This window comes from Rhodofomes roseus, assembly GCF_022264815.1.
Source record: "Rhodofomes roseus strain CIRM-BRFM 1785 chromosome Unknown C8Q71scaffold_7, whole genome shotgun sequence".
Classification (NCBI taxonomy): domain Eukaryota; kingdom Fungi; phylum Basidiomycota; class Agaricomycetes; order Polyporales; family Fomitopsidaceae; genus Rhodofomes; species Rhodofomes roseus.
Window position 1 is genome coordinate 894,246 of NW_025952963.1, and position 26,738 is coordinate 920,983.

The 26,738-nt window shown below is 57.2% G+C and overlaps 12 protein-coding genes across 12 annotated transcripts; 6 read left to right on the forward strand and 6 right to left on the reverse strand.

Annotated features, from left to right (window-relative positions):
- Positions 1-344: 344 nt before the first annotated feature.
- On the forward strand, positions 345-2,799 carry C8Q71DRAFT_534142 (G-protein alpha subunit). The gene is made up of 8 exons (XM_047919185.1): positions 345-695; positions 906-1,657; positions 1,709-1,761; positions 1,814-2,007; positions 2,062-2,170; positions 2,226-2,280; positions 2,332-2,464; positions 2,520-2,799. Exons 1-8 carry the CDS (start codon positions 486-488, stop codon positions 2,601-2,603), a joined length of 1,590 nt encoding a protein of 529 aa, XP_047780434.1. The 5' UTR covers positions 345-485; the 3' UTR covers positions 2,604-2,799.
- Positions 2,800-7,050: 4,251 nt separating this feature from the next.
- On the forward strand, positions 7,051-9,032 carry C8Q71DRAFT_751653 (mitochondrial carrier domain-containing protein). The gene is made up of 9 exons (XM_047923328.1): positions 7,051-7,263; positions 7,320-7,361; positions 7,426-7,480; positions 7,529-7,621; positions 7,678-7,894; positions 7,958-8,117; positions 8,189-8,301; positions 8,361-8,429; positions 8,502-9,032. Exons 1-9 carry the CDS (start codon positions 7,233-7,235, stop codon positions 8,646-8,648), a joined length of 927 nt encoding a protein of 308 aa, XP_047780435.1. The 5' UTR covers positions 7,051-7,232; the 3' UTR covers positions 8,649-9,032.
- Positions 9,033-9,100: 68 nt separating this feature from the next.
- Positions 9,101-10,374, forward strand: C8Q71DRAFT_534329 (uncharacterized protein). Its single transcript, XM_047919188.1, has 3 exons — positions 9,101-9,312; positions 9,488-10,066; positions 10,117-10,374. Exons 2-3 carry the CDS (start codon positions 9,571-9,573, stop codon positions 10,146-10,148), a joined length of 528 nt encoding a protein of 175 aa, XP_047780436.1. The 5' UTR covers positions 9,101-9,312; positions 9,488-9,570; the 3' UTR covers positions 10,149-10,374.
- Positions 10,375-11,704: 1,330 nt separating this feature from the next.
- C8Q71DRAFT_534275 (uncharacterized protein) lies at positions 11,705-13,188 on the forward strand. The gene is made up of 2 exons (XM_047919186.1): positions 11,705-12,597; positions 12,661-13,188. The coding sequence occupies exons 1-2, from the start codon at positions 11,742-11,744 to the stop codon at positions 13,131-13,133; spliced, it is 1,329 nt and encodes a 442-aa protein (XP_047780437.1). The 5' UTR covers positions 11,705-11,741; the 3' UTR covers positions 13,134-13,188.
- A 55-nt stretch (positions 13,189-13,243) lies between these two features.
- On the reverse strand, positions 13,244-14,156 carry C8Q71DRAFT_847257 (uncharacterized protein; the record flags this gene model as incomplete). Its single annotated transcript, XM_047926656.1, has 2 exons — positions 13,665-14,156; positions 13,244-13,601 (listed from the first exon to the last, which is right to left on the reverse strand). The coding sequence occupies exons 1-2, from the start codon at positions 13,841-13,843 to the stop codon at positions 13,244-13,246; spliced, it is 537 nt and encodes a 178-aa protein (XP_047780438.1). The 5' UTR covers positions 13,844-14,156.
- Positions 14,157-14,389: 233 nt separating this feature from the next.
- On the reverse strand, positions 14,390-15,848 carry C8Q71DRAFT_722679 (uncharacterized protein; the record flags this gene model as incomplete). Its single annotated transcript, XM_047921539.1, has 2 exons — positions 14,390-14,871; positions 14,930-15,848. The coding sequence occupies 2 exons, from the start codon at positions 15,846-15,848 to the stop codon at positions 14,390-14,392; spliced, it is 1,401 nt and encodes a 466-aa protein (XP_047780439.1).
- A 1,565-nt stretch (positions 15,849-17,413) lies between these two features.
- Positions 17,414-18,428, reverse strand: C8Q71DRAFT_751678 (uncharacterized protein). The gene is made up of 4 exons (XM_047923329.1): positions 18,406-18,428; positions 18,229-18,283; positions 17,789-18,169; positions 17,414-17,736 (listed from the first exon to the last, which is right to left on the reverse strand). The coding sequence occupies exons 1-4, from the start codon at positions 18,411-18,413 to the stop codon at positions 17,659-17,661; spliced, it is 522 nt and encodes a 173-aa protein (XP_047780440.1). The 5' UTR covers positions 18,414-18,428; the 3' UTR covers positions 17,414-17,658.
- Positions 18,429-18,670: 242 nt separating this feature from the next.
- Positions 18,671-20,664, reverse strand: C8Q71DRAFT_534446 (uncharacterized protein). The gene is made up of 2 exons (XM_047919189.1): positions 20,289-20,664; positions 18,671-19,673 (listed from the first exon to the last, which is right to left on the reverse strand). Exons 1-2 carry the CDS (start codon positions 20,531-20,533, stop codon positions 19,019-19,021), a joined length of 900 nt encoding a protein of 299 aa, XP_047780441.1. The 5' UTR covers positions 20,534-20,664; the 3' UTR covers positions 18,671-19,018.
- A 1,545-nt stretch (positions 20,665-22,209) lies between these two features.
- On the forward strand, positions 22,210-22,845 carry C8Q71DRAFT_722681 (uncharacterized protein; the record flags this gene model as incomplete). The annotated part of the gene is made up of 2 exons (XM_047921540.1): positions 22,210-22,388; positions 22,455-22,845. The coding sequence occupies 2 exons, from the start codon at positions 22,210-22,212 to the stop codon at positions 22,843-22,845; spliced, it is 570 nt and encodes a 189-aa protein (XP_047780442.1).
- Positions 22,846-22,929: 84 nt separating this feature from the next.
- On the reverse strand, positions 22,930-24,485 carry C8Q71DRAFT_534585 (uncharacterized protein). The gene is made up of 2 exons (XM_047919191.1): positions 23,469-24,485; positions 22,930-23,421 (listed from the first exon to the last, which is right to left on the reverse strand). Exons 1-2 carry the CDS (start codon positions 24,325-24,327, stop codon positions 23,015-23,017), a joined length of 1,266 nt encoding a protein of 421 aa, XP_047780443.1. The 5' UTR covers positions 24,328-24,485; the 3' UTR covers positions 22,930-23,014.
- Positions 24,382-25,221, forward strand: C8Q71DRAFT_534550 (uncharacterized protein). Its single transcript, XM_047919190.1, has 3 exons — positions 24,382-24,514; positions 24,570-24,658; positions 24,716-25,221. The coding sequence occupies exon 3, from the start codon at positions 24,731-24,733 to the stop codon at positions 25,145-25,147; it is 417 nt and encodes a 138-aa protein (XP_047780444.1). The 5' UTR covers positions 24,382-24,514; positions 24,570-24,658; positions 24,716-24,730; the 3' UTR covers positions 25,148-25,221.
- A 293-nt stretch (positions 25,222-25,514) lies between these two features.
- C8Q71DRAFT_534619 (uncharacterized protein) lies at positions 25,515-26,396 on the reverse strand. Its single transcript, XM_047919192.1, has 3 exons — positions 26,193-26,396; positions 26,107-26,136; positions 25,515-26,057 (listed from the first exon to the last, which is right to left on the reverse strand). Exon 3 carries the CDS (start codon positions 26,039-26,041, stop codon positions 25,637-25,639), a length of 405 nt encoding a protein of 134 aa, XP_047780445.1. The 5' UTR covers positions 26,042-26,057; positions 26,107-26,136; positions 26,193-26,396; the 3' UTR covers positions 25,515-25,636.
- Between the last annotated feature and the right edge of the window lie 342 nt (positions 26,397-26,738).

The following is a 26,738-nucleotide window of genomic DNA, read 5'->3' on the forward strand; positions in this document are numbered from 1 at the left end:
AGCATCGCGCGTACCATGTTTCTTGCTATCACGACCACGCTAGTCTTGGAGACGGTGCAGGCGGTGTGGCGGGGCGACGTGCAGTGTGGCAGTCGGGCGGCGGTGCGCTGCCACTGCCAGACGCTCGAGGCGGTGGGCGCGCTCCCCGCCGGGCGGCAGGCGCACACACAAACGCCACAAAGGCCCGGAGCCCGGCCGACGGCGCGGAGGCAATCGGCCAGCCACCGCGATCGCGGGCGTGATTGGCTGTGCGCTCGGCGGAGAGGCCGGAGCAGTGCCGGAGCCCGGAGATCGGGACGCGGGCGATCGGTGGGCTGCGGCAGGTGCGTTGGTTCCATCTACGGCCTGCTTCTAACATACATCACGTCGATGGGCGGCCGTCAGGCCAGCCAACCTAAAAGAGGGCGGGCATCACCTGCCCCCTCCCACTGCCTGCTCTCTCGCTGCCACCACCACCACCCTCGCCGTCGTCGTCGCCACCGGCCATGATCTCCACATCGCGGCCACCCTCCCTGCGCAGCGTAGCCACCGAGGATCCCCTCTCCGCCATCCTCCGTCCCCCGCCCGCGGAGTCTTCCGAGGATCGTTCGGTGCGTCTCCAGCGCGAGGCGAACGCGAAGAAGATCAGCGACAGCATCGACGAGGCCATCAGGCAGGATAGGGAGCGGCTCAAGAAGCGCAAGGAGGATGTCAAGGTGAGTGCCCGCTCTCATCGCCGTCTAGTGCTGCGCGCGATGTGGGCCCGCGTCTGCCTCTGGTCGCTGGTGACCGCCGCGCGATCCGTGTGTTTCTCAATTTCAGATGAATGGCGCTGCCTCTGCCATCGTCTCAATCACTTGAAATCGCACGATGCGCATCATCTTCTGCGGCCCCGAGCGACTTTTTGCTCACACGAAACATCGCAGCTCCTACTCCTTGGCCAGGCCGAATCAGGCAAGTCTACGCTGCAGAAGCAGTTCCAGCTCATATACAACCCAACGTCCCTCCACGAGGAGCGACTTTCATGGCGAGTCGTTATCCAGTACAATATTGTCCGGCCAGTGCTTCGCATCCTCGAAGCGCTCGATCTGTACGCCGAGGGTGACTCGGATGACGACGTCGCCGAGAAGATGAACTTCGCGTACGGCACGTTGGAGAGCCGGATGGCAGCTTCCGACAGGAGCGAGAAACTCGGGAGAACCGCGGATGCGAGTGCCAGCCGGGAGACCCTGCAACCGTCGCCGTCGCCGTCTATGGATCAGCAACTAACTGCTCTCCGACTCCGCTTGTCACCCCTCGTCCAACTCGAATCGCAGCTCGCAAACCGGTTAGGCGGTGTATCGGTATGTGGCTCCGGCAAAGGCAGCGTGATGGTTCGTACCGGCTGGCAAGCCCGCAGTTTCGGGATTCCGTTTGGCAAGTCGAGGGAACGGACCAGCTCGAGGGGCCGCTTTAGCTTCACTGGTCAACGCAGCGCGCTGGAGAACGCGGCGACGGAGCGGAAGAGCATAGATACGGAAGCCTCGGATCACTCTGAACTGGAGAAGGACAGGCTCGTGGAGGAGGTCGCGCTGGTGCTCAACTCGTGTAAGGGCGATGTCCAGGAGTTGTGGCGGCATCCTGCAGTGAAGCGGCTACGTGAGAACCGGAAGTTGCGGCTGGAAGAGTGGGCTGAATAGTGAGTATTCTTTGTCGTCACAGTTGATGGTGCCGCTAACTGCAGGACAAGCTTCATGGATAACATCGGCCGCGTATCTTCACCTGGGTACGTTCCCACCATCGGTGCGTGTAGACGTTCGAAATAGACAGGATGCCAAGCCTGACATGCTCGCAGACGACATTCTTCACGCGCGAATACAAACCATGGGAGTCGCCGAGCACATATTCGACGTTCCACTACACGGCCGCAATGTCACTTGGCATTTATACGACGTTGGCGGTGCTAGGGGACAGAGGCACACGTGGGTTCCGTACTTCGACGATGCGACTGCGATCATTTTCCTCGCACCAGTCAGCGCATTTGATCAGGTAAAATTTCACACATCATTTCAGTGTGGACACTGTAAATAACATTTTTGGCAGTACTTGAGCGAGGACCCCAGGACCAACCGCATTGACGACTCGCTGCAGCTGTTCAAGCAGATATGCTCGAATCCGCTGCTCAAGCAGGCACATCTAGTCCTGTTCCTTAGTACGTCGTTCGCTCTTTCTTGCGGTTGCCCCAAATTCATTCTGTGAATTCTCAGATAAGGCGGATGTACTTGCGGATAAACTTACCCGCGGGATCAGGGTTAAGAAATAGTATGCTTTCCACTTAATCAAGATGGCTATGTCCTGACAGTTCGGCGACAGTATCACGTCCTACGGCGACCGGCCAAACGACGTGGACGCAGTTGTATCCTACTTCAAGGCACATTTTACGCAAGTGCATACACGTAACAACGAGGGCAAGCGCGTGCTCTATACCCACCTCACGAGCGTCGTCGTATGTTCTATGCTCACGTTCTCCATGACGTAGACGCTGACGGTTAGACTTCCAGGACACGAAGGCGATGCAGAGCATCATCTCCAACGTGCGGGATTCAATATTCCGTGATTATCTCAAGTCCGCTGCGCTCGTGTAATGCCGACTTCGTCGCCTCTTTCTGCATCAAGACCTGTATCGATCACCAGACATATCACCCTTCTTCTCTGTGCGCGTTGCCGCTTACCCTCCCCACGGTACATCCGCGAACCGTACGCTTCCCCTTATTTTATCGCTTTCAACTTCATCGAGTGTTGTTTTGGTACACTTTCGTCACGGTCCTGCTCCCCGCCCCGTCGCCCCACGACTGTTAAACTCTTGTTATAATTGTTCTTATACTCTTTTCTCTCCCATACAAGCTCTCGGACAGCATTTTTCGCTTTCTTTATTTGTTCGCTGATTTGTTGTGCTTCGTAATCACGCTGGTGGGGGCCGTCGTTGTAGAGTCGGAACGGTCGGAGTGGTGGGGTGTAAAAGTTTACGTGTATGTGTTAGTATCGAGCGAAGTAGTGTACAACGTTGGCTTTCCGATAAGTATTCCTTAAGTTATTGCGCAGTTCACTGTGTGCGTTCAGCATGACCGGTGTAGATGTGCAGTCGTAGTAGCTTACCGGTACCTTCGGTGTCGCGTCGCCGTATGCATTGAGGTGACGATGCGTGCCAGAAAAGGAAGGTGATGTGGATCAACTTCTACTTGCCGGTACTTGCCGCTACTACTTACGGTACCCAAGCGCTCAGAAACATGACCTTCGACCTGATCTACGATATCTCAAATGCCAATGAGGGAGGCAAGACCGTAACCCACTGCCGCAATGCCGTACGAGTTGAGCCTGAGCCAGCCTCTGAGGCTGGCATCTTGTGCAGGCCCAACGTCAGCCTCGAGAAGAAGGGTATTTAAACTAGGACTGTAGGTACGGTTGTCTCGTCCATTCCGTCTTCCTCTCCGCCACTTAGCCCCATCATACACAAGCACCCCCACACTCACTACTACTCTCCAGCTATGCGCAAGGAGTCTTCCATCCTATGGTCGTCCAGGTTCGGTCGAGGGCTGTCCTCCCTCGCCGCCACGGTTCTGCTACAGTCGGTCTTCCTGGATGGTCCTCTCAAGGCTGCGTTCGAGTTCCTGGGACGCAAGTATGGGTCTTCTGTGGCTATTGGCTTCCTCTTGGTCTATGGTGTCTCGGTCTACTCTGTGGTCTACTTCGGTGTCATCCCGCGTCTGTTGGGCTATGTCGGTGGAGGGCGCCCTGGTACTGGGGGCTCTGGTACAAGGCCAAAGGTATGTCGAACAACAACACGGCATGGCTGAATATACGTCCTCACGTTCTGGCAGATCCAGGAACTCCCCGGCACTGTCCTCGCGCTTGTTAAGAGGGCAATCCGCGCATACAGAGAGAGGAAGTCTCGCTCTCAGGTACGTCCTTCCATACCGATCCTCAGCGACTGTCTCTGACATCCACCTAGCTCTTATCCGACATCCTATTCCTGAGCGATACGCTCACAGAGCATCGTCACTTCGCCAGACGCCACAGGCAGGCCCACTCCCAGCTCCAACGCCGACATGCGAAGTTCGTCACTGGCTACAAGAACGCGCAGAGCGACCTCGAGGTCGAACAGGTCAAACACAATCAAATTCTCGCGAGCTTGAACCAGGCGCTGGGGGAGAACACGGCCTTGGAATCGCGCACGTTCGCCCTCATGGATGATCTAGCTGCTACGGAACGTCTTCTCCGGATCGAGAGGCTCGAGTGCAAGGAACTGGACGGACTGCTTCAGGCTGAGACGAGCGGCCGTCTGGAACTAGAGGGCCGTCTAGAGACTGAGACGCGAGAACGCTCGGAGGTGGAGGGTCGTCTTCACACTGAGACGCACGAACGCTCCGAGCTCGAGGCACTGGTCAACAATGCATACATGGAGGTCGCTCGTACTATGGGTCTCCGCCTCGACACCGACTCGATGTCCTCTGCCGAGAAGCTCGCCAAGGTTCTGCAGCAGTTCCAGAAACAGAAGACCGAGGCGGACGCGCTCCAGGATGCGCTCGAGTCTGTCCGCTTCGAAGTTGAAGTGAGAGACGCCAGCATCGCCGAGCTCGAGAGCGAGACCGATGTGTTATTCGAGGCCGGGAAGAAGAAGGACGCCGTAATCGCGACGCTTAGCGTGGATAAGGAACGTCTTCTCCGCGACAAGCTCCACAAGGCCAAGGCGATCAAGGAGTTCAAGGCGAAGGAGGACCAGCTGGTCCAGGAACGGATTGGCTTGGACGTGACCATCATGCAGCTCGGCGAGCAGAAGGCTCAGTTGCTCGCCGAGGTGCAGAACAAGGATGTGGTGATTGCGAAGCTCGGTGGCCAGAACGACGGGTTGCGTTGCTCTGGGGAGGACAAGGACCAGTTGATCACCGCGCTCAAGGACAGCAACCAGTGCCTGCACGAGTCGAGGGACAAGTTCTCTGCCGAGCTTACCGACGAGAAGCTCAACAACCATGCCAAGGACAAGACGATCGACGCGCTCAAAGAGCAGGTCCGCGAACTGAAGAGTACCGTTACCGAGAAGGACGAGACTATCGTTACGCTCAAGCACGACGTCACTGACCTTCAGGACTCGAACGCTAAGCTCCAGGACTCGAACGCTAAGCTCCAGGACTCGAACGCTAAGCTCCAGGACGCGAACGCCACTCTTCAGACCTCTGTCACTGCGCTTCAGACTTCGGTCAACACGCTTGAGAACTCGATCACTGCTCTACAGGCCTCTCTTGACTCTCTGAACCTCGAATGCCTGGCGAAGGACAAGACAATTGCCGCTCTCGAAGACCGAGTTCACGGTCGGAACAAGGGCGTACTCGAGAAGGACGAGGACATCGTCACGCTCCGGAACGACAACGCAGCTCTGCAGGCTTTCATCGACTCCCTCCCTGGCGACATTGAGTTCGCCGACCTCGAGGTGCGCGCAAAGGACGCGGTGAACGTCATGCTCCACGCCAAGATCGGCGGACTGCAGAGCAACGCAGCCGAGAAGGACAAGACGATTTACACGCTCAAGAACGAGATCACAACTCTGCAGACCTCAATCGACGCTTTCCAGGATTCCATGGAGTTCGCCAGCCTCGAGGGCAGCGCAAAGAGCGAGGCCATCATCGTACTCAAGAACGAGATCACCACTCTGAAGGCCTCCGTCAACGCGTCTCACGGTTCTATCGACTCTGCGAACGCCGAGGTCCTGAAGAAGAGCAGGAGGATCGCAGGGCTGAATGCGGAGTGCCGTGACAAGGAAGCGAGAATCGCAGGGCTGCAAGACAGGCTCAACACGTCCCGGCAAGTCTCGAAGTTATGGCGCGAGGAGCAGGAGAAGATGGTCACCGTCCTGAAGGCCAATGGGCTTCAGTGGTGAGCGGCGCGGGGGGAGGGTGCGGGGGAGAGGGGGGAAGGTTTAGCGGACGTGGGTGCAGGAGGTAGCAGGGACTTGCGAAGGATGGGAGATGGGGTTGGAAGCAGGGAAGAGTTGGCATGCGAATACATGATCATGGAACAAATCAAGGTAAGAGGCGTTTTCATCGTCTGTACTTTCGTCTCGCACGAGCTGATCTCCCTCATAGGCGGTCAATTCTGATACAATATCTCAAGCAGATGCAAGCGAGTCACCAGTCGAAATTCGCGGGTCTCGTCAGTACTCCGGTGCCCAACGGCGCTGGACTTGGTAGCATCAAACCGAGAGAATGCAATGGGACGATAGGTTTGTAGCTTCACCATTGCATTACGTGACGTCGACTACCTGGAAGGATTTACTGACCATCTCTCCTGCAGTCGATGTGTCGAGATCGCGCTTTGCAACGGAACGACGCAAGGGGCGATCTCGACTGCTCAACGTACCTTGGACAACGCGTACGCTATTGGCAATCGATGGTCACCCGAGCAACGCACTCTCGACGATTCCGTGGCGTCGGAACATACGTTTTTGTTGAACAACTTCTCGGTGCGTGCCCAGTTCCGTCTGTAGGGCTTGACTGAACATCTCGCTTAGAGCGGACACAACTATGCGGAGCTAGGCGAAGCAACAAGAACGATGCGGAGACGCTACGATGAAGATGCAAGAAAACCCTTACTGAACCGCTCACTTGAGGTACGTCTTGATACCGTCCATTCAGATTAACTGAGTCTGAAGTTCGCGACAGATATACAGAAGAATCAAACCTTGATCGGTCCCAATTCTGCCTTGAAATTGGGATTTCTACCATGTGTCTGACAACGGTCACTGCCAAGTTTTGCCTGTATCCCAACCCTTTCCTCGATCCTCTGTATTGTCTCTGCAACCTCCTTCATCGGCGGTCGCATGCTTCTGTGGTTTTCTTTCTGTCTTCGTTTCGTGTTTCTATTTTTCAAACTTTATATCTCGGTCTGATATGGAAAACAAACCTACTCTCACTATCAAGTGTGTGACGCTGAAGGCATGATGATACGACATACGTCGAATGAGAGACGCGTCTGTGGTAGGACACGTGACCGCGATTCGGGGGATGACGCGACGCGACGGTCTCCTCCGCCGGCGCGCGGCAGACTCATACTGCCATTCACTGTCAGTTTCGCCCCCGAGCGGATGCCGCCTAGTCAACTCCCTTCTTATAAATTGTCTTTCTCCCTTCTCATCCAAGCCCAGCCGACCACAGGATCCCTACCTCCTCAAGTCGTGGCGGCACACTGTCTTGCCGGACGCATCTAATAGTCTTCACGGTTTAATGAACAATGCGGGGCAGCACCTTCTCTCCGGTATGTCGGCGTATATGCAACCTTTCTTGAAAGCAAGATGACACCTCCGAGCATAGGAGCCCTCTCCGGCCTGGCATCTACCATAACCCTACAACCTCGTGAGTCGTGCTAGGCAGCCAGGGTAGCATCAGTCAACGGCGGCATTCTGACTACTTACGAAAGTTGACTTGTTGAAAACACGCTTGCAGCAGGGAGACGGACGAGTATCTGGATCACGGTATGTCATCTACGCGTGCGCTCTGAGCTCTGGGGTCATCTCCTCTAGCCATGCAGGTACAGTCGTCTCGCTCGCCCGCGACATCGTTCGTCGCGACGGTGTTCTTGGCCTCTGGCGAGGAACAACGGCTACTCTACTCCGGTATGTCGCGAAAATCCGATGCTTCACTGCCTCCGTTTTGCCCACTCCTCGTGCAGCAACGTCCCTGGCGTCGCCTTTTACTTCGCCGGCATGAACCAAGTGCGCACGATGCTCGCCGGGACGACCTACTTCGCTGCTGAATCGGAACGTACGCGCTCGGGCTCAGTACTGCCAAAACTGAACAAGCAAGGCAACCTCCTCGCCGGCGCATTCACCCGCGTAACAGTCGGCGCACTCCTAAATCCATTCACCGTGCTCAAGGCTCGATATGAGGTACGACATCACATTTGATGGTTTGTTTACCACGGCACTCTAATAGCATGGAACAACATCAAGAGCAACTTTTACCAGTATAGCAGTATCTCCAGTGCAGTTCGCTCCTTGGTACGCGCAGGGCCGTCTGAGCTCTTCCGCGGTGTAGTCGCCACATCACTCCGCGACGCGCCGTACGCCGGCATATTCGTGCTCTGCTATGAACAGCTAAAACATGAGATATGTGAGTATATCATTCGCAATCGTTGCTCGTATAACCCGACTGACCGTATGCACTTCTCTCTTCGACAACAGCAAGCCTTGCATTACCTAGCTCGTCGGCGCAGTCCGGGCTTGTACATGGTATATCAGCCGCAACCTCAGGCGCCCTGGCCACGCTGGCCACCCACCCGTTAGACGTCGTGAAGGTGCCTGCCATCTAGCCTTGGCCACTGGTGCGCAAGTTCTCTGACCGGTGATTATCCAGACGAAGATGCAGGTCCGTACAGAGGCAAAATATCAAGGTTTGCTTCGGAGCATCCTTACAATCCAACGAGTACGTCCACCGAGCGCCATTCTCGGACTTCTTCGCTTACTGTGATCGCTGATCTGACGTCCTCCGCCGTAGGAACGCGGGCTACTTGGGTTCTTCGACGGCGCGCTCCTCCGGCTCTCGCGCAAGCCACTCAACTCGGCGATCGCATGGGCGACTTACGAGGCCGTCTTGATGTTGATGCGGGATCCAGAACCGCGAGAAGGTCGGGACTCTACATGACGCAAACGTACTGTATGTCCAATCGTGCTTTGTCCACGAGCGTCACCGCGGCCCAATGACAGAACACTCGACGGAAGGATGACGATGGAGAGCTCGCACTCACTGGCAGAGTATTGTCCACGATGACTGTACGATAGTACGTCGTACTTCGTACTACTACGACCAGTACTACATAAGTGATTGAAATACTATCTCAAGGTCTGAAGTGACCACTCCACATTGTCGGGATTTGTCGTCCTTCCCAACAGGTTTTAGCAGAGTGTCCCGCCCCGCCGAAACGTGGAGCCTCTCGGGAAGTTGAATCTATGGTAGGGATGGAAGGGGCGCCAGGTAGTCTAGTTACGGTACAGTAGTCCTATGGGTAGCCATGTTGTACCGTCGCCATCACTGCAAGGTGGGCCGAGACGCGCGTACGGGATCGGCCCGGGCCGGTGGCTGAATTGACCCCCCTTCCTCCTGCTCCTCCTCCTCAGTCCTCCTCCACCAGACGCGTTGACGGTTGTGTTGTGCCTCGTCGCCGTGTGCGGGCCTGGACCAGGCTGGTGCCTACCTCCATCCGGTCATCGACTTTTCAGAGACCATCGCCGCCCGCTCGTCAAACGCAGTAGATCGTAGTCATTTCCACGTCTTAGTCGCGTAGTCTTGCGCAACGAGCCTAGCACTGGTGAGTTCTCAGACTTCCGGCTTTGAGTCTCACAGTGTCTCACGCGCACGGCCGGCCAGCCTGGGTCCCACTGGCAAGTCACTCAGGCTAGCGTCGCGCGCCAGGAACCTCAGTGCCACTGGCAAGTCGACGACTCGACGTCGACTTTGCTGCTGTTCTCATTACTTCATCATAGGTTACACACGCTGCCCCAGTTCGCGTCTCTGAACCGTGCGAGCTCCTGTCACAACTCCGACGACCACATCCACCGCGCGCAGCATGCCACTGCTGGGTCTGCCACCCGAGCTCCTGGAACGGGTCTTGGACATCCTCTACGATGACCCTCCCTCCCTCAGTGCATGCAGTCTGACCTGTTGGGCGTTGCTCCTGGTGGCACGTCTACGTCTCTTTCGGACAGTCAAGCTCGGGACCACGCGACAGTGCTTACGCTTCCTCAGCTCACTCGAGACAAGTTCGGAGATCAATGGTGGCATGAGCAACGGTGCCTTTGTCCGGGTGCTGATCCTACCGGCCAAGATGGGTCTTGAGCGGAGGAACAGGCGAGCGGCGCTACGCATGGACCTGGTGAAGCAAATCTTGCGGCGCGTCCCCAATGTCGAGACCCTGGACATGTGCCGGTTCGAATGGTATAAACTCAGCGGACTTGCCTGTCCGAATGGCATCGACGTTGATCCGCGTGACGCCGTCAAGACCATTTTCGCCTTTCCCCGGCTGAAGGCGTTGTTACTACGCGAGATTGTTCCTCATTCCATGAGTGGGATCCCCCAGCTCGTTTCTACATTCCCCTTCTTGACTGCCCTCCAGCTTGGATGGTCACCGGGAGCACCACACCGTGATTTCGATCATGCCCCGATAGACGTCGCATTTGACCGACAAACTCATGTAACAATTCGGGAGCTGACGATAGACGGATGGTTAGGCCCCCGGAACGCATTGATCACCACAACGCGGGCGTTATTGAGACCACCCTACGAGCTGGAGCTTCGGCGGCTGAAGTGGCGAACGGGTCTCGCGTTCAATCGGGCATACGGAGTCGGTGATCAGGAAGTGCTGGGCGACCTGTTCCGCCAATCTGCACCCACTCTGGAGGCGTTCGAGTTTGACTTCAATCACATCGGTAAGCAGCGTACTATGCTACGTGCCTGCCTTAAACTGACTAACTGTTTGGTCACCGCTGGTACGCACAGGCTGGTTCTTGAATCAGGATCTCTCTGGCCTCTGCTCGCTGCGCACGCTCATTCTGCCGGAGCACGTCGTCTACTTCCCAACAGTCTGGGCCTCTATCCTGCAAATCATCGCGGACCTTACACGGCAAAGCTTGCGTGATGTGGAACTCGAATATGGTCCCTACCCTCGGCGCCGCTCCTTGTCTGGCAGGGACCTGCAGAACTTGCCCAAGCGCCTCATAGAGCTGCATGAACTTTGCCCGACGGTATCGCTCACGCTACGTCGATGCGTCCCGACTGGATCGGACTGCCTCTCGACTTTGAAGGCCAGCCACCGGGAGATACTGCGCGACGTCCTCGAAGCTGGGTTGCCTATCACAGTCGCATATATGGAGGTTGTGGTGCCACATGTGGAGCCTTTTCCCAAGATCGTGGGGCGCACGATGGCACTCGGACAATGGCGACGAACATGGGCGGCTCGCAATCGGGACCAGGATAATCTTCGTTGGCCGGTTCGCTCGGGATGCTTTACATTATCTGCGTAGCATCCTATACTCATCCGCTTCCACACCGCTGCACACATGTAATCAACATATTTTGACAGGGCTTCATCTGCGTTCGGGATCCTCCATACCATTCTTATTTCTTTGGTACTCCCAACACACTCGCCTCTCTTGCTTTCGCCGTGAGATCCTCATCTGCTTTGCTGGCCTATTTCTGTTCGGTCGCACCCTTGTCGTATCTCGTCCCATGCCATCTGCTCTGCTTCATCTTTCCCCTAGTCCTCCGACAGCCTTCACTACACCTTCGTGAGTCCGGCTCCACCTTCATAGACCCCGCCCCATTCTGACCTACTGCCATCCATCGTCTCGCACATGCCAGCACGTCGCGTTGTGTCTAGTCTACCTTCAAGCTCCTCTGTCGCAGTGACCGCTTGCGTTATGAGTCCAGGCGTGACCACCTTCGAGCTTCAGTTTGGGTGTACAATCTTGGGCAACGAATTCAATCCGACTGTGCATGCGGAAACTGTGCAAACTGGAACGTGAAGAACGAGCGGAGCGAGCAGGGTAACCTATTACGCAGACCTACTGCTTGATCATTTGTATCTGTGAACATGTAAGGAGTGGCCTGGTGAAGGACGATTGGAGACTGCCGCATAGGTATTAATATTGAATTCTTTATCGTTCGTAATTGAATATATAGACTGACTACCTGCTCACGCCGCACTGTGCCCGCGTACGCTAGTTTGACTAGAACATCGACATGCCTCTCTCAGAGCTTCCCATCGAGCTACATGAACATGTCCTGGACCACCTCCACGACGACCCTCTCTCCCTCAGAGCGTGCAGCCTGACGCACACCGCTTGGCTCCCGATAGCACGCTTACACCTCTTCTGGACAGTCAGGCTCGACACCGCGCGGGATTGCTTGCGGTTCCTCATCACCCTCGACACGACCTCGGAGTCGGATGGCGTCGGCGTTGGCTCCCTCGTCCGGGTGCTAACCCTCCCAGCAAAGATGGGTTTCACGCAACTTTGGCGTAGGACGCAGGCCAGGCGGGCGAGACTACGTCTTGACCTGCTATGCCAGCTCCTGCGCCGTGTCCCTAACCTCGAGATCCTGAACATGACCAACTTTGAATGGGACTGCTTCGCAGACCTCATTTGTCCGCAGGGCGCTGGCGTTGATCTGCACGACGCCGTCAATACTGTCTTTGCCTTCCCACAGCTGAAGGTGCTGTTGCTGAGATGCATCATCGGACGTTCCATCAAGGAAATCATCCAGACCATCGCTGCGTTCCCGTCCGTAACGACCCTGGAGCTCTCCGGAATTTCCTGTATTGAATGTGACCGCCGTCCCCACCACGAACCCTTAGACATCGCCTACGATCAGGCCATGCGTATACGCATCCGGGAACTCATCGTGGGCCCACCAGACTGCGGCGAGCATTCGATGATGCGTGTATTGCACGCATTGTTCAATCTGCCTCACGGACTGCAGCTGCGGCAGCTGAGATGGCGCCTCAGTCGCCTAGTCGATGACCAAGAATTGTTGGACAAGATGTTCCATGGATCCGCGCGCACTCTGGAGGTGCTTGAAGTTGATTCTCTTTATGTCGGTGAGTATCATCGTCAATTTTGTATATCCTCCAACTGATTGATATCGCCACTGGTCTGCGCAGAATGGTTATCGGCAGAGGATCTCTCCCGTTACCGAGCACTGACTGCAATCATCCTGTCAGAGCACACCGTTCATATACCAGCAAGGTGGGCTTCTGCCCTGGAGGTCATCTCAAGCCTTGCACAGAAACGTCTGCGGCATGTGGAGCTCGAGTCTACCCGTCAACATCGTAGCCGTGTCCTGTCCGATCGGGATCTGCGGAGCCTCACACCTCGCCTGATAGACTTACACGAACGGTGCCCGACTGTATCAGTCACGTTAGGTCGATACGTTCAGGCTGGGCTGAACTGGCGGCAGACCTTGAAGGCCAGCCATACAGAAATATTGCGCAACGTGCTCGAAGCAGGGATGCGCATCGCTGTGGTCTACACAGAACTCGCAGTAGGTGGTAACCAACTGCCATGGATCTTCCGTCGTGGTTTTCATGATCCTTTCCGAGTAGTCCGCTCTGGATATTTCACGTTATCAGCATAGCGCTCCATGGTGTCGATCGTACACCAGTCATGTCCTCCCGCTCGTACGCTTCGTCTCTGCAGTGATCCCCCTCCCTGCGCCTCACTCCGCCGGCACCTCGTCCACTTTCTCTATCGCTCCAGATCCTCCTCGTCGTCGTTCGGCAGGCTCAACACTGCCTTCGTCAGCTCGCTCTGCTTCGTCCGCAGCCACTCCACCAGGCCGGACCCGCCATCCGGGATCCCCGCGCTCGGGCGGTCCCGCCAGTGCGTGATCTTGCCCGCGGCGTCGACGGTGATCGTCATGACGGTGTCGAACGAGACCGTCTTCGGGACGAGCTTGGGCGTGAACTCGTGCAGGACGCGGAAGGACGTCGTGTGCGCGTCGGAGGCGGTGATCTGCGCGGACTTGGTCACGGACGAGCGGAAGAGCTCGGGGAGGCCGTAGAACTGCCCTGCTATCGACGTCCTGCCGACGCTCTTCGCTACGCTGTGCGATGCGAGGGAGTGGACGCGTCAGTGTGTGGCGGGACGAGAGGAGGGGGCGACTCACGGGTTCTCGTAGACGGCGTCCTCGGCGAAGAAGTCCATCTTGTGGAGACTAGGTTTGCCCTGGAAGAGGTTGAGGACGACGCCGACGAGCGTGCGCCGATGATCATCTACGGCGACGCCGGGCGCGACGTCGACGGACGCGTTGATGATGATGTGATTGGACTGGATTGACTTGGACATGGCTGGGTGAGGTCAATAAGGTTGTACTAGTATTTCCTCTCTTGAAGAGGTTTAGTGTATGTGATGAAGGTCTCTTCGCGAGCGGTATCTGTATATGGTGGGGACGGAAATCCTCGTGCAGACGTCAACGGCTCTACGCTCGATCGTACTTTACACCACGGGCTGAAGGAAGGCCGGAGATCGCCATGGCGGGACACCTAGCTAGCGTCGCATAGTCTCGTTGTTATAAGTACTATATGCCAAATGCGCCGGAGAACTCGCGACGTTCGTCGCAGATTCTACTATTCCTTGTTGCGTGCGTCGCGAACTCCCTTTCCAGACTGGTTTGCCGATGAGAGTCGCGATGGTATGTACAGCCGGGGCCTGCTGAGACCGAGCCACTCATTCTAAAAAAGCGCATGATCCAGTGGTATTATCCAGGTTGATAACGTACAGGGTCTACATGACATACTGCATATACTATTAGTAGGTGGTGGGTGAGTTCATTAAACCCTAGTAAAAAGATCGAACGCTCGGTGAGTGAGCAATTAGCCAGTTGGACGGACGTCACGCAGACAACCAAGTGCGTGCAGACCACACTGGCGACCACGTCACGTCTGGGGCGCCCGGCGAGGAACTATTATACTTGTACGAGTCCATGAGCCCTGTGCGGACCACCGCGACGCGCATCCCCGCTTTGAGGACGGGGCGAATGAGGGCTCTGAGCGGCTCGACGACGAAAGGCGCGGGCTCCAGCTGCCCGAGGCGGACGCGGAAGAGGAAGGTGAACGTGACCACGACCGACGGGTGCCTCTGGTGCAGCGTGCGGAGGGCGTCCGTCATCTCTTGCCAAGGGAGGAACTCCCAGTGGAAGCGGGCGTGCAGGTCTTCAAACCGCAGCTGCACTTCGCGGAGGGCACCCGAGTTGAGTTGTGCGATGAAGCGTGGGACCGCCGGCCAGTGGCACGAGTAGTACCGGGTGAAGCCAAAGGTGAGGACGACGTCTGTCAGCGCGCGGTGTCGCGAGACGTCGTTCTTCTCCAGCCAATCTGCAGAGGACGTCATCATATGTACATGGGCCGAGCCTGGTGGTGGGCGTGCACTCACCATCGCGCAGGATGTCTAGTTCAAACTTCTCAAGGGTGTCTGCGGCCCCTCTGAACATCTCAGTCAGCACCGGACCGTCCGAGTGATTCGAGGTCTCGTCGGCGGCAGAGGTCTTCCACTGCAGCTTCCTGAGTCGCAGATCGAACGGCGGCCTCAGCAGGCCCTCGAGGATCTTGCGCAGCGCCGGAGGAGAGCTGGACCATCTATCCACAACGAGCTCCCGGATACAGACGCGAGGGCCTCCGTGATAAGATACGGCTACAGGCTCATCGTCTTCTGAGAACTGAGAACCTGTGATCTGCACGAGTTCCACGGAGGTCAGGGAGGGGAACGCGGAGATGAGCTGCAGCGCCTCCGGGTGATTGCGCGGGCGCATGCTGCGCAGAAGGAGCGTGGTCAAGCGGGGGAAGGGAAAGACGGAGGCGAACGCGTCCCGCAGATCGGCGTTGGCGCGATCCTCGCCGGGGCCGGCGAGCAGTTCTGCGAACGTGAACCAGTCGAAGCGCTCCATGTTCAGAAGCTCGACGTTGGGGAGACGCCGGAGGATCTGGCAGAGCAAGTCGAAGCGCTGCCCCTCCTTCCTTCCCCTCTGGTCGAATGTCATGGTGGGCAGGCGCAGCTCGCGGACGAGACGGCCCACACCCGCGCGGATGCCATACCCGTTCGAGGTCGACTCGAGGACGGCGAGGAAGCGCAGGCAGTCTCTCGCGCGATGCAAGTCGACCACCCTGAACAGATGCAGCCGCGCAGTCGAGATCCATGCCGAGCACACCAGGCTGCACGCTCTGAGGGCGCGCCGGTCGTCGTGGAGGTGATCGAGGACCTGCTCCTGGATCTCGATCGGCAGCTCTGGGAGGGGCATGCCGCGACTGCGGCCACCTCGACGTCCCGAATAGTCACTGGCCGCACTGCTGTACATTGGGTGAATTCCAGCGATGGCGGATGATGATAGAACAACGTACATGGTCCAGGGCACCTTGAACACAGGTAGCACTTGTCGAGCTTGCTGCTCGGAATACAGCCAAACGCCTACAATCATCGTCGACCTATGTCACCAATTAGAGACTCCGGCGTCCGGAGCGCTCGTCAGGGAATGTGAATTGGGCATGACATACATACGTGTACGCAAGGCCCCGAGGTCAACGGGCTACAGGTTCTGAAAGCAGTGGGGGGACGTAGCGGGTCGACGGGATGGCCGCTGCTGGGGTGACTATGTACAAAGGCGACGCGGGCGCGATGGTTCGATCGCACCCTGGAGGATGCACACATATATAGCTATGACTCGATGCATCGCGTAAGTGGGTGAAGCCTAAGTGCATAGCCTCCGCGGCTCGGGAGCATACGCATGCGCCTGTCTGAGACAGGTTGTATGCATCTGCACACTAACGCGGGCCCCTTCTCGACTCGGATCCCTGGATACCGTCGCGTTGACCGCCATAAGTAGTCGGGCCCGCCGGCGTCTTTGTTGACCTATCGTTCGGGCCCAGCGCCAGCCCTCAGTGTACGGTGAGGCGGAACGAGCACACAGGAGACCCAGAGGAGGCGCAAAATGTTGAACAATCGAAATAAAACAAGTTCCAAAAACTCCAACCACCGGTCAGTCGCAGTGGAGATGGGAGCCACGCACTAGCGTCGTAGCAACCATTGGTATCCACGTTACATCACCATCGAGTCTCGAGATCTCAGCGAAGCCACCATCGCAAGATCACGATCGACAGATTCGACGCCGTCGCTGTTCGCCTCTGTTCGCCTGCTGTTCGCGGCTGGTTCGCTTCACGAACCAGGCACGAATCAAACGCTGGAGCCGCCGTCGAGCCGACCCAGCTGGAGACCCTCACACTCAAAGGAGGCTTGCAGACTGAGACTGAAAAATCTTGCGAGAAAAGAGAGAGAGAGAAAGATACAATGTACATCTATCTACTCTGACTAACTGGGCGATCTGGTACTGGGTGATAGGTCGACGGTTACTACTGCGCGACGAGAGCGACTGCGACGAGACGGGACGAGCCACGATTACAGGACAGTGACGTCGATACTAGCTTGCGCAGATGCAGATGCAGATGCAGATGCGGGTGCGGGCGAGACACTCACTGCGTTCAAGGCGCGTATCCTCCAAGGATGTGCTCGGTCGTGTAGCCCAACGTCGACCAAGCGCAGTGCCACACAGGGTGGATGTAGCGTAGATTATGCCTGTGTAGACCGAGGAAACGCATGTAGGCACGCATCCGTAGACAGTACGTAATCCGACTTTGGTTACATGAGGTTACATAAGCCTAGGCGTCTAGCCCTACGTGGGCGAACATCGCCCCGTCACCGCATGGTCTACCTTCATCGCCTTCTGGTATACTTGGCTATACGCATCCCTCTTATGCTAAGTAGTCGTACGTAGACTAACACTGTTGCATGGGACCATAAAATCTTCATTTTCTTGCCTTCTGTACGTTGTCCTGAACGTCCATCACGTCGTCAACCTCGGCAAAATGCCGCCCAAGAACAAGAACACACAGGTAAGAGCACGTCTCTAGATGATTCAAGATACCCATACAGGCTACTTTCGACGCCGCAAGCGGTCATTGACGAGTTGACTGGTGCCATGGCCGCCCCGCCGTTTCTTCATTTGCGAGGTCATCATCATTCTCGGCTGCAGGTGGACCACCAATGGGGGATGGATTTGGCCCTAAGCCAGTAAGATTCTGCATTGCGGTCACCACGGATTTCTGATGACACCCTCAGCGCCAGATATCATCCGCATACATTGATGGGAGCATGCCCAGAGCTCGGTCCCAGTGACAGTTAGTTGGTCTAGAGTGAGTGCCTTCATATATCTTACGACACTCAGCATCTGACTCTGGTTGTTAGCCTTGTGTCGCTTCCAAGCGGGTGCTCTGACGTCTCCTTCGTCGTTCCCATCATCCCCGCCTTCATCCCTGCTTCACCATCGCCACAGTCCTTCTCTTCCTCCCGAGCATGTTTGACTCGGAGCTCAGCTAAGTCGGCCTTGAGCTTCTCGACCTCGCTGTGCAGCTTGACCAACCGGAGGAGGAGGGATCCCAAGACAACATGGCGAAGGTGGCAAGAAATGGACGGCCGGACCAGGAGGAGAGTGTATGCAGGGCGGAACCGCACGCCGCGCGCGTCGTCCCACGTGATCGTAACTGTGTACCCGTTTCGGTGTAATTTAAATGACACGATTATCTCAGCTGTGTTTTGCAAGCGTAGACCACCGTAAGCTGAGGTAGCCTAACATGACATACATAAGTACAGCAGTACGATCGAAAATATGGCATACATGAGTGTACATTGCGACGGCAGGGCTCTACACAGCACCAAGTACATCGCCTAGCTACGCTGCGGCTACATGCGGTTAGATGCACGCACTGGGACCTAATACAATGTGGGATTACATGATATGTCCGCCGTCAGTGTATATTTTTTTCTTCAGACAATGAACACGCACACACATGCAACCTACTCACTGTAGCATTCACGTCTGTCTACATACGTCTACTCAACCGTACCACTGCTACACCTATCTACCCCAAGCTCGAAAGATACGGCTCTTGAACGCAGTGACTGATACCGGGCAGCAGCGAGCGATCCGGCTGGGGACCCACTGGGGGACGTCGGGGAGGGGAGGGGCAGAGACTGAAGGTTCGGACGGCGTGCGGAAGAGAGGGCCTCTGGACCTGCAAGGCACGCAAAAACAAGCAGCCGTCCAAGCTAGAGAGCTAGAGCGTGCGCACAGGAGACGCGCCGCGGCGCTGTGCGGGAAGTGGTTCGAAGCGGGGGACGTGCGCGGCGCATGCAATGCGCCGCCCGCGATAATTACGGCGAACGTGGCGAGGAGCGTAAGGGTTTGGCGGGTTCCGTGAAGGGTGGATGCGGGCGGAGGGGTTATCGAAGAAGGGGTATTGGGTGATCAGCACCAGGAGGAGAGTAGTAGGGGGTGGAAGGTAGTGGACGGTTCGGCTCGGCGAACCGCCGGTGGTGAGTAGTAACTTGGTGTGTTTACAACGTATATGGTGCGGCAACAACATTTCAGGGCGGCTATACACGCAGGCAACGCGCATACAGGCGTCGGCGGGTCGTTCACGAGAAGTTGGACCACGAGATGACGTCCTGCCTCGCCGCGCCGGGCATATCGAGCGTAACGGTGACGCCGAGACTCGACGTCCGTATCGGCCTCTCCGCCCTGAGGCCCTTGATCGGCTTGACGAAGACCCACGCGGGCACCGCGCCGAGGTCGACGTCGCCAGGCGCGAACACGCTGTCGCGGCCGACGATGCACCACCCGTCGTCGAACGTGTTCACGATCATGACGCGCTCGCCGAGGTTGAGCACGAGCTCGTCGGGGAGCGTCGGGTGGAACAGCTGGCGCACCTTGCGCTTGTTGCCCTCGTCGAAGCCCGACATCGCGGACGCGGTGCTCTGCCGCTTCGACGAGCGGCTCGAGTACGCGGAGGCGACGCTCAGGAACGACGCCGTCGACACCGGCCGCAGCAGCGAGCTGCGCGAGCTCCGCTGCGACTCCTTCGGCGACGGCGGCCCGCCGCCCGGCATGCCGCCCGAGTCCCGCGTGAACGGCGCGAACGGCCGCGGGAGCTTGCCCTCTGCGGCGTAGTAGTCGATGATGTCCTCCTTGGAGGCGTTGTTCTTCATCACGGCCTTTTCGGGCAAGATGATGCTCTTCGTGAGTTGTGCGCGCGAGAAGCCGTTGCCCTTGGCTTGCATCATCTGTGGACCACTGAGAGGGAGTCAGTCAACGGCTTGAGGCTTTGCTCAGTGTGGAAAGAAGCGGCGGGACCAGACTGAAGCTCAAATGACCCGCGTCTGAAGGCAGTAACACGGCGGATGCGTATCGTTGTTCGCAACAAGCATCATGACGCCTGCACAACTCCTGCACATCCGCTCAGGTACGCTCGTGGGCGGCATCACAGCTCACCAGTGTCATCATTATCACGTCGATGAGCGAACAGGTTTCTGTCCACAGCGGGGCCGGTGCGTCTAATACCGCACGCACCCGGGGCAGAAGGCCGCGAAAAGTATGCTTGAGAGGCAGCACGAGCAAGTGGTCGTCTGGAGCGAGCTCGTCTGGAGCGAACACAAGCGAGAAGAGCGCTCGCGTCAAGACGGATCGAGCGCAGCGCGCTCCGGGGGTCGCGGGGTTCATGAGTGAAGGGACGACGCGCCCGGGATACGCGAACCGTCCGGAGATCAACAGGCTCGCGCTGCATACGCGTCGCGCGACTGTGAAGCCACGAGGGGCCCAAGCAAGCGTGGTATGGCAGAGGGAATGGACTGCGTTCGACCGACAACTAGCCTGGAAACTGGAGGAGAGACTCGTAGATCAAGTGCTCACCTTCCCTCTTCACCTGCCATTTGCGAAGTCTCAACGCGAATGGCCGGGAAGATAGAGATACGGCTCTCCCATGCATCGCGGTCCCTCCTCACGGCGCGTCGTTTCCTCCAGAAGTAGATGGCAAAGGAAATCGCAGCAATAGCAGCGATGCCGGCTGCGACAGCGATTCCGGCGATTTGGATGGTGTTCGAGCTGAGGCCGTCGCTGCCATCGCTGCGGCGACTGAGGACGTTGCAAGCGGGCATGGTGGTGGGGAGGAGTGCAGATGCCGGCGCACGTACGTGCAGGTTATAGGCAATGTGACTGTGAAGGCCGGAGGCTGCGTTAATGGCTCGTCTCGAAAAGAGGTCGTGTGCGGGCTGGTCCTTCCTGTGACCGCTGGGCTAGGCAGGACGGTTTAAAATGTTCGAAAAAGGGAAGGCGGCTTTTCGAGAGAACGTGAGGCAAAGGAGTGTCGACGGACGCGCTGTCCAGATAGACGGGGGATCCGGAGGGATGTCGTCGTCGTCAGAGGGGGGCGGGCTGGCCGACGACGGGGGCAGCGGGGGTGCGGGAGGAGGGAGGAAGGAGAGGTGCGCTTGGGCCTTCGCAACGGAGGCCGGGATGGAGCCGCTTGTTGATGGGCCTGTATGCTCGCAGCCGTATCGGGACACGGATCTGTGCCGATAAGCTATTAGCTCCCGCGTCATGTCCGTTCGGCCTCTCTTCCTTTGCTCCGTCCACGCTGCTCGCACCCGCCCGTTGGTTGCACGACGACGCGACCACATGCGCGGCCGTGGCGGCGGCGGACACAGCTGGCGCACATCGACCTGCGCGTCCCCGCCATAGCTGAGGACACGTGCTCGGGTGCGATAGGAGCCTGTGGAGTCGCCCCGTTTTTCGCATGACGGCATTTGCTATTTCCGGCCGCTGTCGTCGAGTCCGGGACCCTCCTCGCCGACACCGACTCGCCGCCGTCATGCCTAGCAATATTTGCCATGTTGTTGGTCTTCCAGTTGATCCCTCTCCGCTAGACGTTAAATGCATGCTCGTGCAACCTGTTTTCCGCTCCTTGTGAACGCCGCGTACGTAGTGGACCACTCGTGGGAGCTCGAGCAACTCAGCGAGGCAATGCGTGCGTGCGACGATAGTTTTCTCAAAGTCGATCATACACCGGTGCGGATGGGTCGACTACGGTGAGTACATTACGCGTACGGGCGATGTCAGTTGACCATGACACTCGCAAACTCGTGCGCGGACTCAAGACGACAGCGGTCGTCCATCCAGGCGTCCCTATATCACTGCACACGCAAGCCGAGGGTGTAGCTCGCCCAGTCAGGTGCGACCGCCAGCCGCATCTGTACAGCCCCGGGGGCTGTTTGGTGAGGTACCAGTACTGTTGCATGCGCCGTGATGCAGGCCGCGTTGCGATCGCATTCCGGGTCTGCTCTGAGTCTTTGTCGCAATTGGTCCGAACGATCCTCGCAAATCTTGGCTGATTCTGTCACCTTGCCGCCATCTCGAGCAACAAGATGGTCAATAGTTTAGTACATATATACTGAACAAGATCCAGTAGGTTCTGATGTTTAATGTTCCCTCATGACCATCTGTGCACGCGTACCGGCGAGCCAGCGCACAAGCAGTGTCTGCGAACCGTGTCAAGTCAATTGGCGTCATGCTGCAATGGAGGACTCGGTTACTGTAAGTGACCCTAAACGGACATCCCGCCACGGCGCTTATGACGTACGTATCCAGACGTATCCTGAACTTCCTTCAGAGGTTGGCAGCCATCGAGCGTCGAGCCATCGACGTCGACACGTCAGCGCGTCAGCATGGGTACTCCCGTCCCCACACTGTATATAGGTGCTGTTTGCACAGAGACCTCCTTCCTATTCGCCCCATCCTCACGACGGGAATTACTAGCACAACCTTACACCCAGCCATGTCCAAGGCAACCCCGCCCAATCACATCATCACGAACGCGTCCGTCGACGTCGCGCCCGGCGTCACCATAGACGATCATCGGCGAACGCTCGTCGGCGTCGTCCTCGACCTCTTCCAGGGCAAACCCAGTCTCTACAAGATGGACTTCTTCGCCGAGGACGCCGTCTACGAGGACCCGTGAGTCGCCCTCCCCCCTCGTCCCGCCACACACTAACGCGTCCACTCCCTCGCGGCATCGCACAGCGTAGCGAAGAGCGTCGGCAGGACGTCGATAGCAGGGCAGTTCTACGGCCTCCCCGAGCTCTTTCGCTCGTCTGTGACCAAGTCCGCGCAGATCACCGCCTCCGACGCGCACACGACGTCCTTCCGCGTCCTGCACGAGTTCACGCCCAAGCTCGTCCCGAAGACGGTCTCGTTCGACACTGTCATGACGATCACCGTCGACGCCGCGGGCAAGATCACGCACTGGCGGGACCGCCCGAGCGCGGGGATCCCGGATGGCGGGTCCGGCCTGGCGGAGTGGCTGCGCACGAAGCAGAGCGAGCTGACGAAGGCGGTGCTGAACCTGCCGAATGACGAGGAGGAGGATCTGGAGCGATGGCGGAAGTGGTATGGAGACGCGGTGCCGAAGTGAGGCGCAGGGAGGGGGACCACTGTAGAGACGACGCGTACGAGCGGAAGGACATAGACTGGTGTACGATCGACGTCATGGGGCGCTAAGTTATGCTGATAACTTGAAGTATTCAGTGCGGACTACTCGCAAGGGATCATGAAGATCACGACGGTGGGTCGATGGCCCTCCGTTATCGAGTTCTGTGTAGGCCACAGCGATGCGCATCCCTGCTTCGAGCACGTCGCGCAATACATCTTTGTGGTTGGCCTCCAAGGCCTGACGGCTGTTCGGCCCAGCCGCAGTGCACTGACAGTGACATAATGTGACCGAGACAGTCGGGCACCGTGTGTGTAAGTCCATCAGGCGATGCGAGAGGCTCCGCAGATCCCGACTGGACAGGGCATCCCGACGAGGGTGACGGGTAAACTCCACATGCCGCAGACGCTTCTGTGCAAGGCTCGAGATGACCTCCAGGGCAGAAGCCCACAATGCTGGTGTATGGACGGTTTGCTCTGACAGGACGATTGTAGTCAGTGCCCGGCAGCGGGAGAGGTCCTGTGCTGATAACCATTCTGCGCGGACCAGTGGCGATCCCGGCTCCATCGGTCAGTTGAGGGATATACATAATTGACGATCATACTCACCGACAAGAAGAGAATCAACTTCAAGCACCTCCAGAGTACTCGCGGATCCATGGAACATTTTGTCGAACACCTCTTGGTCATGAACTCGAGGACTGAAGAGCCATCTCAGCTGTCGGAGCTGTGATCCTTGAGTGAGATTGAGCAATGCGTGCGATACACCAATCAACAAAGGCTCGGTGCATTCTAGTGGGCCCACGATGAGTTCCCGGATGCGTATACTGATGGTTTGATCGTAGGCGATAGAGTCTGATGGTTCGTAGTGGAAACCGTGGAAATATAACCAGACTCCAGAGAGCTCCAGGGTCGTTACGGACGGGAATGCAGCGATGAACTGGATGATTTCCTGGATGGAACGTACGGCGAAGCACCTCAGCACTAGCACCTTCAGCAGTGGGAAGGCAAAAACGGTAACGGCGTCGTGCAGATCAACGCCAGCGCCTTGCGGACAGATGAGGTCTGCGAAACAGTTCCATTCAAAGTCGGTCATGTCCAGGGTCTCGAGGTTGGGGACACGGCGCAGGATCTGGCATAGCAGGTCAAGACGTAGTCTCGCCTGCCTGGTCCGCGTTACAGTCCTAGTATGTAAAAGTTCCGTGAAACCCATCTTTGCTGGGAGGGTTAGCACCCGGACGAGGGAGCCGACGCCGACGCCATCCGACTCCGAGGTCGTGTCGAGGGTGGTGAGGAACCTCAGGCAATCCCGCGCGGTGTCGAGCCTGACTGTCCGGAAGAGATGTGAGCGTGCTATCGGGAGCCAAGCGGTGTGCGTCAGGCTGCACGCTCTGAGGGAGAGAGGGTCGTCGTGGAGGTGGTCGAGGACATGTTCATGTAGCTCGATGGGAAGCTCTGAGAGAGGCATGTCGCGCTGTTCAATAAGTAGTCCCAACGAAGTCTTGGTACGGTAGCGATATTGACAGGGAAGAGCCGCTGCGTAACGCGTTGCGTAGAATCATAACGTCACGCAAGTCACGGTGGCTGCACCTCGCATTGAAACCGGCGAAGTTCGAACGTCCTCTAATTTATTCAACGGAACGTGGCGCACACAGGCAAGTCTATGCTCTACATGCAGATGGATGAGAAAGAGAATGAATACGGTCTCAGTGCACATCAAGAGTGATCCCTATATTCAGTGATACTCGCTGTCGCCCCACGAGCCATAGGCAGCGTCGCAAGATTAATAACGTTGAACGGTATGTGGCTTCGCCAAATCAACAGAAAGTTCAGACGTAACTGGTCTCTATATATAGAACGATCTGCGCGACATGACTATCCTCTATGTCGCGCACTATGGCCATCCGCTATTGAAAGGCGCCAAACATTGGTCGTTTCTGCTCCCCAAGCCGAACTCGAACACAGACTCAGACGTCGCCACTGCCTACCAGGTCACCGGATCCACTGAAACCTACGAGGTGAAGGATCCAGAAGAGCTGCGGTCAGACTCGGAGCAATCAAAGACGTGCATGGGTCGCGTCGAAGTGGGCAACATCGAAGACAAGCGGCGCGGCGAGTTCGAGAGCGTTGTGTTGGCTGTTCCGGTCACGAGGGGTAACCTTGCGTGGAACTGCCAGAACTGGATCATCGAGGCTCTGGGTGCGCTGAAGCAGAGGGGATTCAACGTGAAAGCGTACCAGCTTGCAGAGCTCCAGAAGTTGCTAGCGGAGGCATCGGTGTCGAGGTGACGCATTAAGGCGCTTGGATGTTGAAGCCGCTGGCGATAGAGAGTAACAATGGAAAGGATCAACTTCGTGTAACTTACACAGTGCTTACAGTACTTGGGGGGAATGCAATCAGTGAAGGAGGCTACGGTGTTAGTATAGCTTTGGTGACCTATGGGAAGACCTGCTCCGATATCAGTGCAACAACATTCATCTGCTCTGCGTTGCTGCGCCGTTGGGTCATCTGCGCCAGCCACCAGGCAATTTTCGGTTTCACATCTTGCTAGAAGTACAAGAAGCAACCAGACCAAGTGAAGTATTGCACACCGTCGGGAGACCATCGGCATACAGTGCTCAATACTTCGATAGCCAGTCACAGACCTGAGTATCTGTCCGTTCACATAGGATCGCTTTCCTCATTAAGTCTCCAGTCGTCGCGTAATGTAAAGTATTATACACGCCCCAGCCTCCGAGCTTCGACACAACGAACACCAAATACACACGAGCCTTCCATCACGCCGGTGTTGCCTCCGCCAGCAACTTGCGCAAATCCTCCAATCCGTACGCCGTCACATTGAATCCGTTCGCCTTGAGCGCAGCCAGAGCGCCGATGATCCAGTTCTGGCAATTCCAAGCCGTGTTGCCCCGTGTAATGGGCAGGCCCAGGACCATCTGCTCGAACGCAGCGACGTGAGACTCGGCGATGTGGCCAACAGGGACTTGGCCCATGAAAGAGGACGACTTCGCGGGGGTCACTTCCTCTGGTTGCTTGACCTCGTACGTTGTCGTTGAGCCTGTGAGCTGATACGCCTTGGCGTGCTGGTCGCCTGGTTTGTAGAGGAGGAAAGACCAGTGCTTCGCACCCTTCAGCAGCGGGTGGCCGTAGTGAGCGACGTAGAGGGAGCGAGCCTGAGACATGGATGATGGTTTTTCTCTGGAAAAAACGCCTCAGCGCAAGCAAAGAGAGACGAGATGTGACTTACTGTTGGAGGGATTGTAGCTGAAGTGGGTTTCTGAGGACATCGGAGTAGTGTCGCGCTCAATTTAAAGGAAATGAGGCTACCTATACCTGAGCACCCGAGGTGCTTGGATACTGGGCCACCAGCCTTGCTATCCCAAAAGAGGTGCGGCCACCCAGTGAATGCGTCGCCAAAAGCACAAGGACAAACCCCTGTATTTCGCGGGCATGGTTTCAAGGGCCCGTGGTCACGCTACGTTCCTAAGCGAACAACGGGGGTCAAAGCAGTGATCGGTACCCTGAGACGAATGTACTGGACTTACAGGGAAATGGCCCGGGAAGTTCACGCTTTGTGTCGGTCCACTGTGGCCATCGCCTCTGACGCAATGTACAGGCACCACTTACACGAAGCGAAGGTGCATATCTAGGCGGGTGCTCCTATGGCTAAACAAGACTGTCGTGTGGCCTGCAAACTTACAGGGCCACGTCAGACAAAGCCGGCACTAGACTGGTGCGTGAACTTACTCTCCATGGACTGCTCGCATAGGTTCTTCCCGGCGCGCTGGCTGAGAGCGCCGGATACGTTCGTTGTCAACATCATCCAAATCGTCCTCATCGCGTCGAGCGTGAGCCGATCCTCAGAGGACCTTTGTGAGC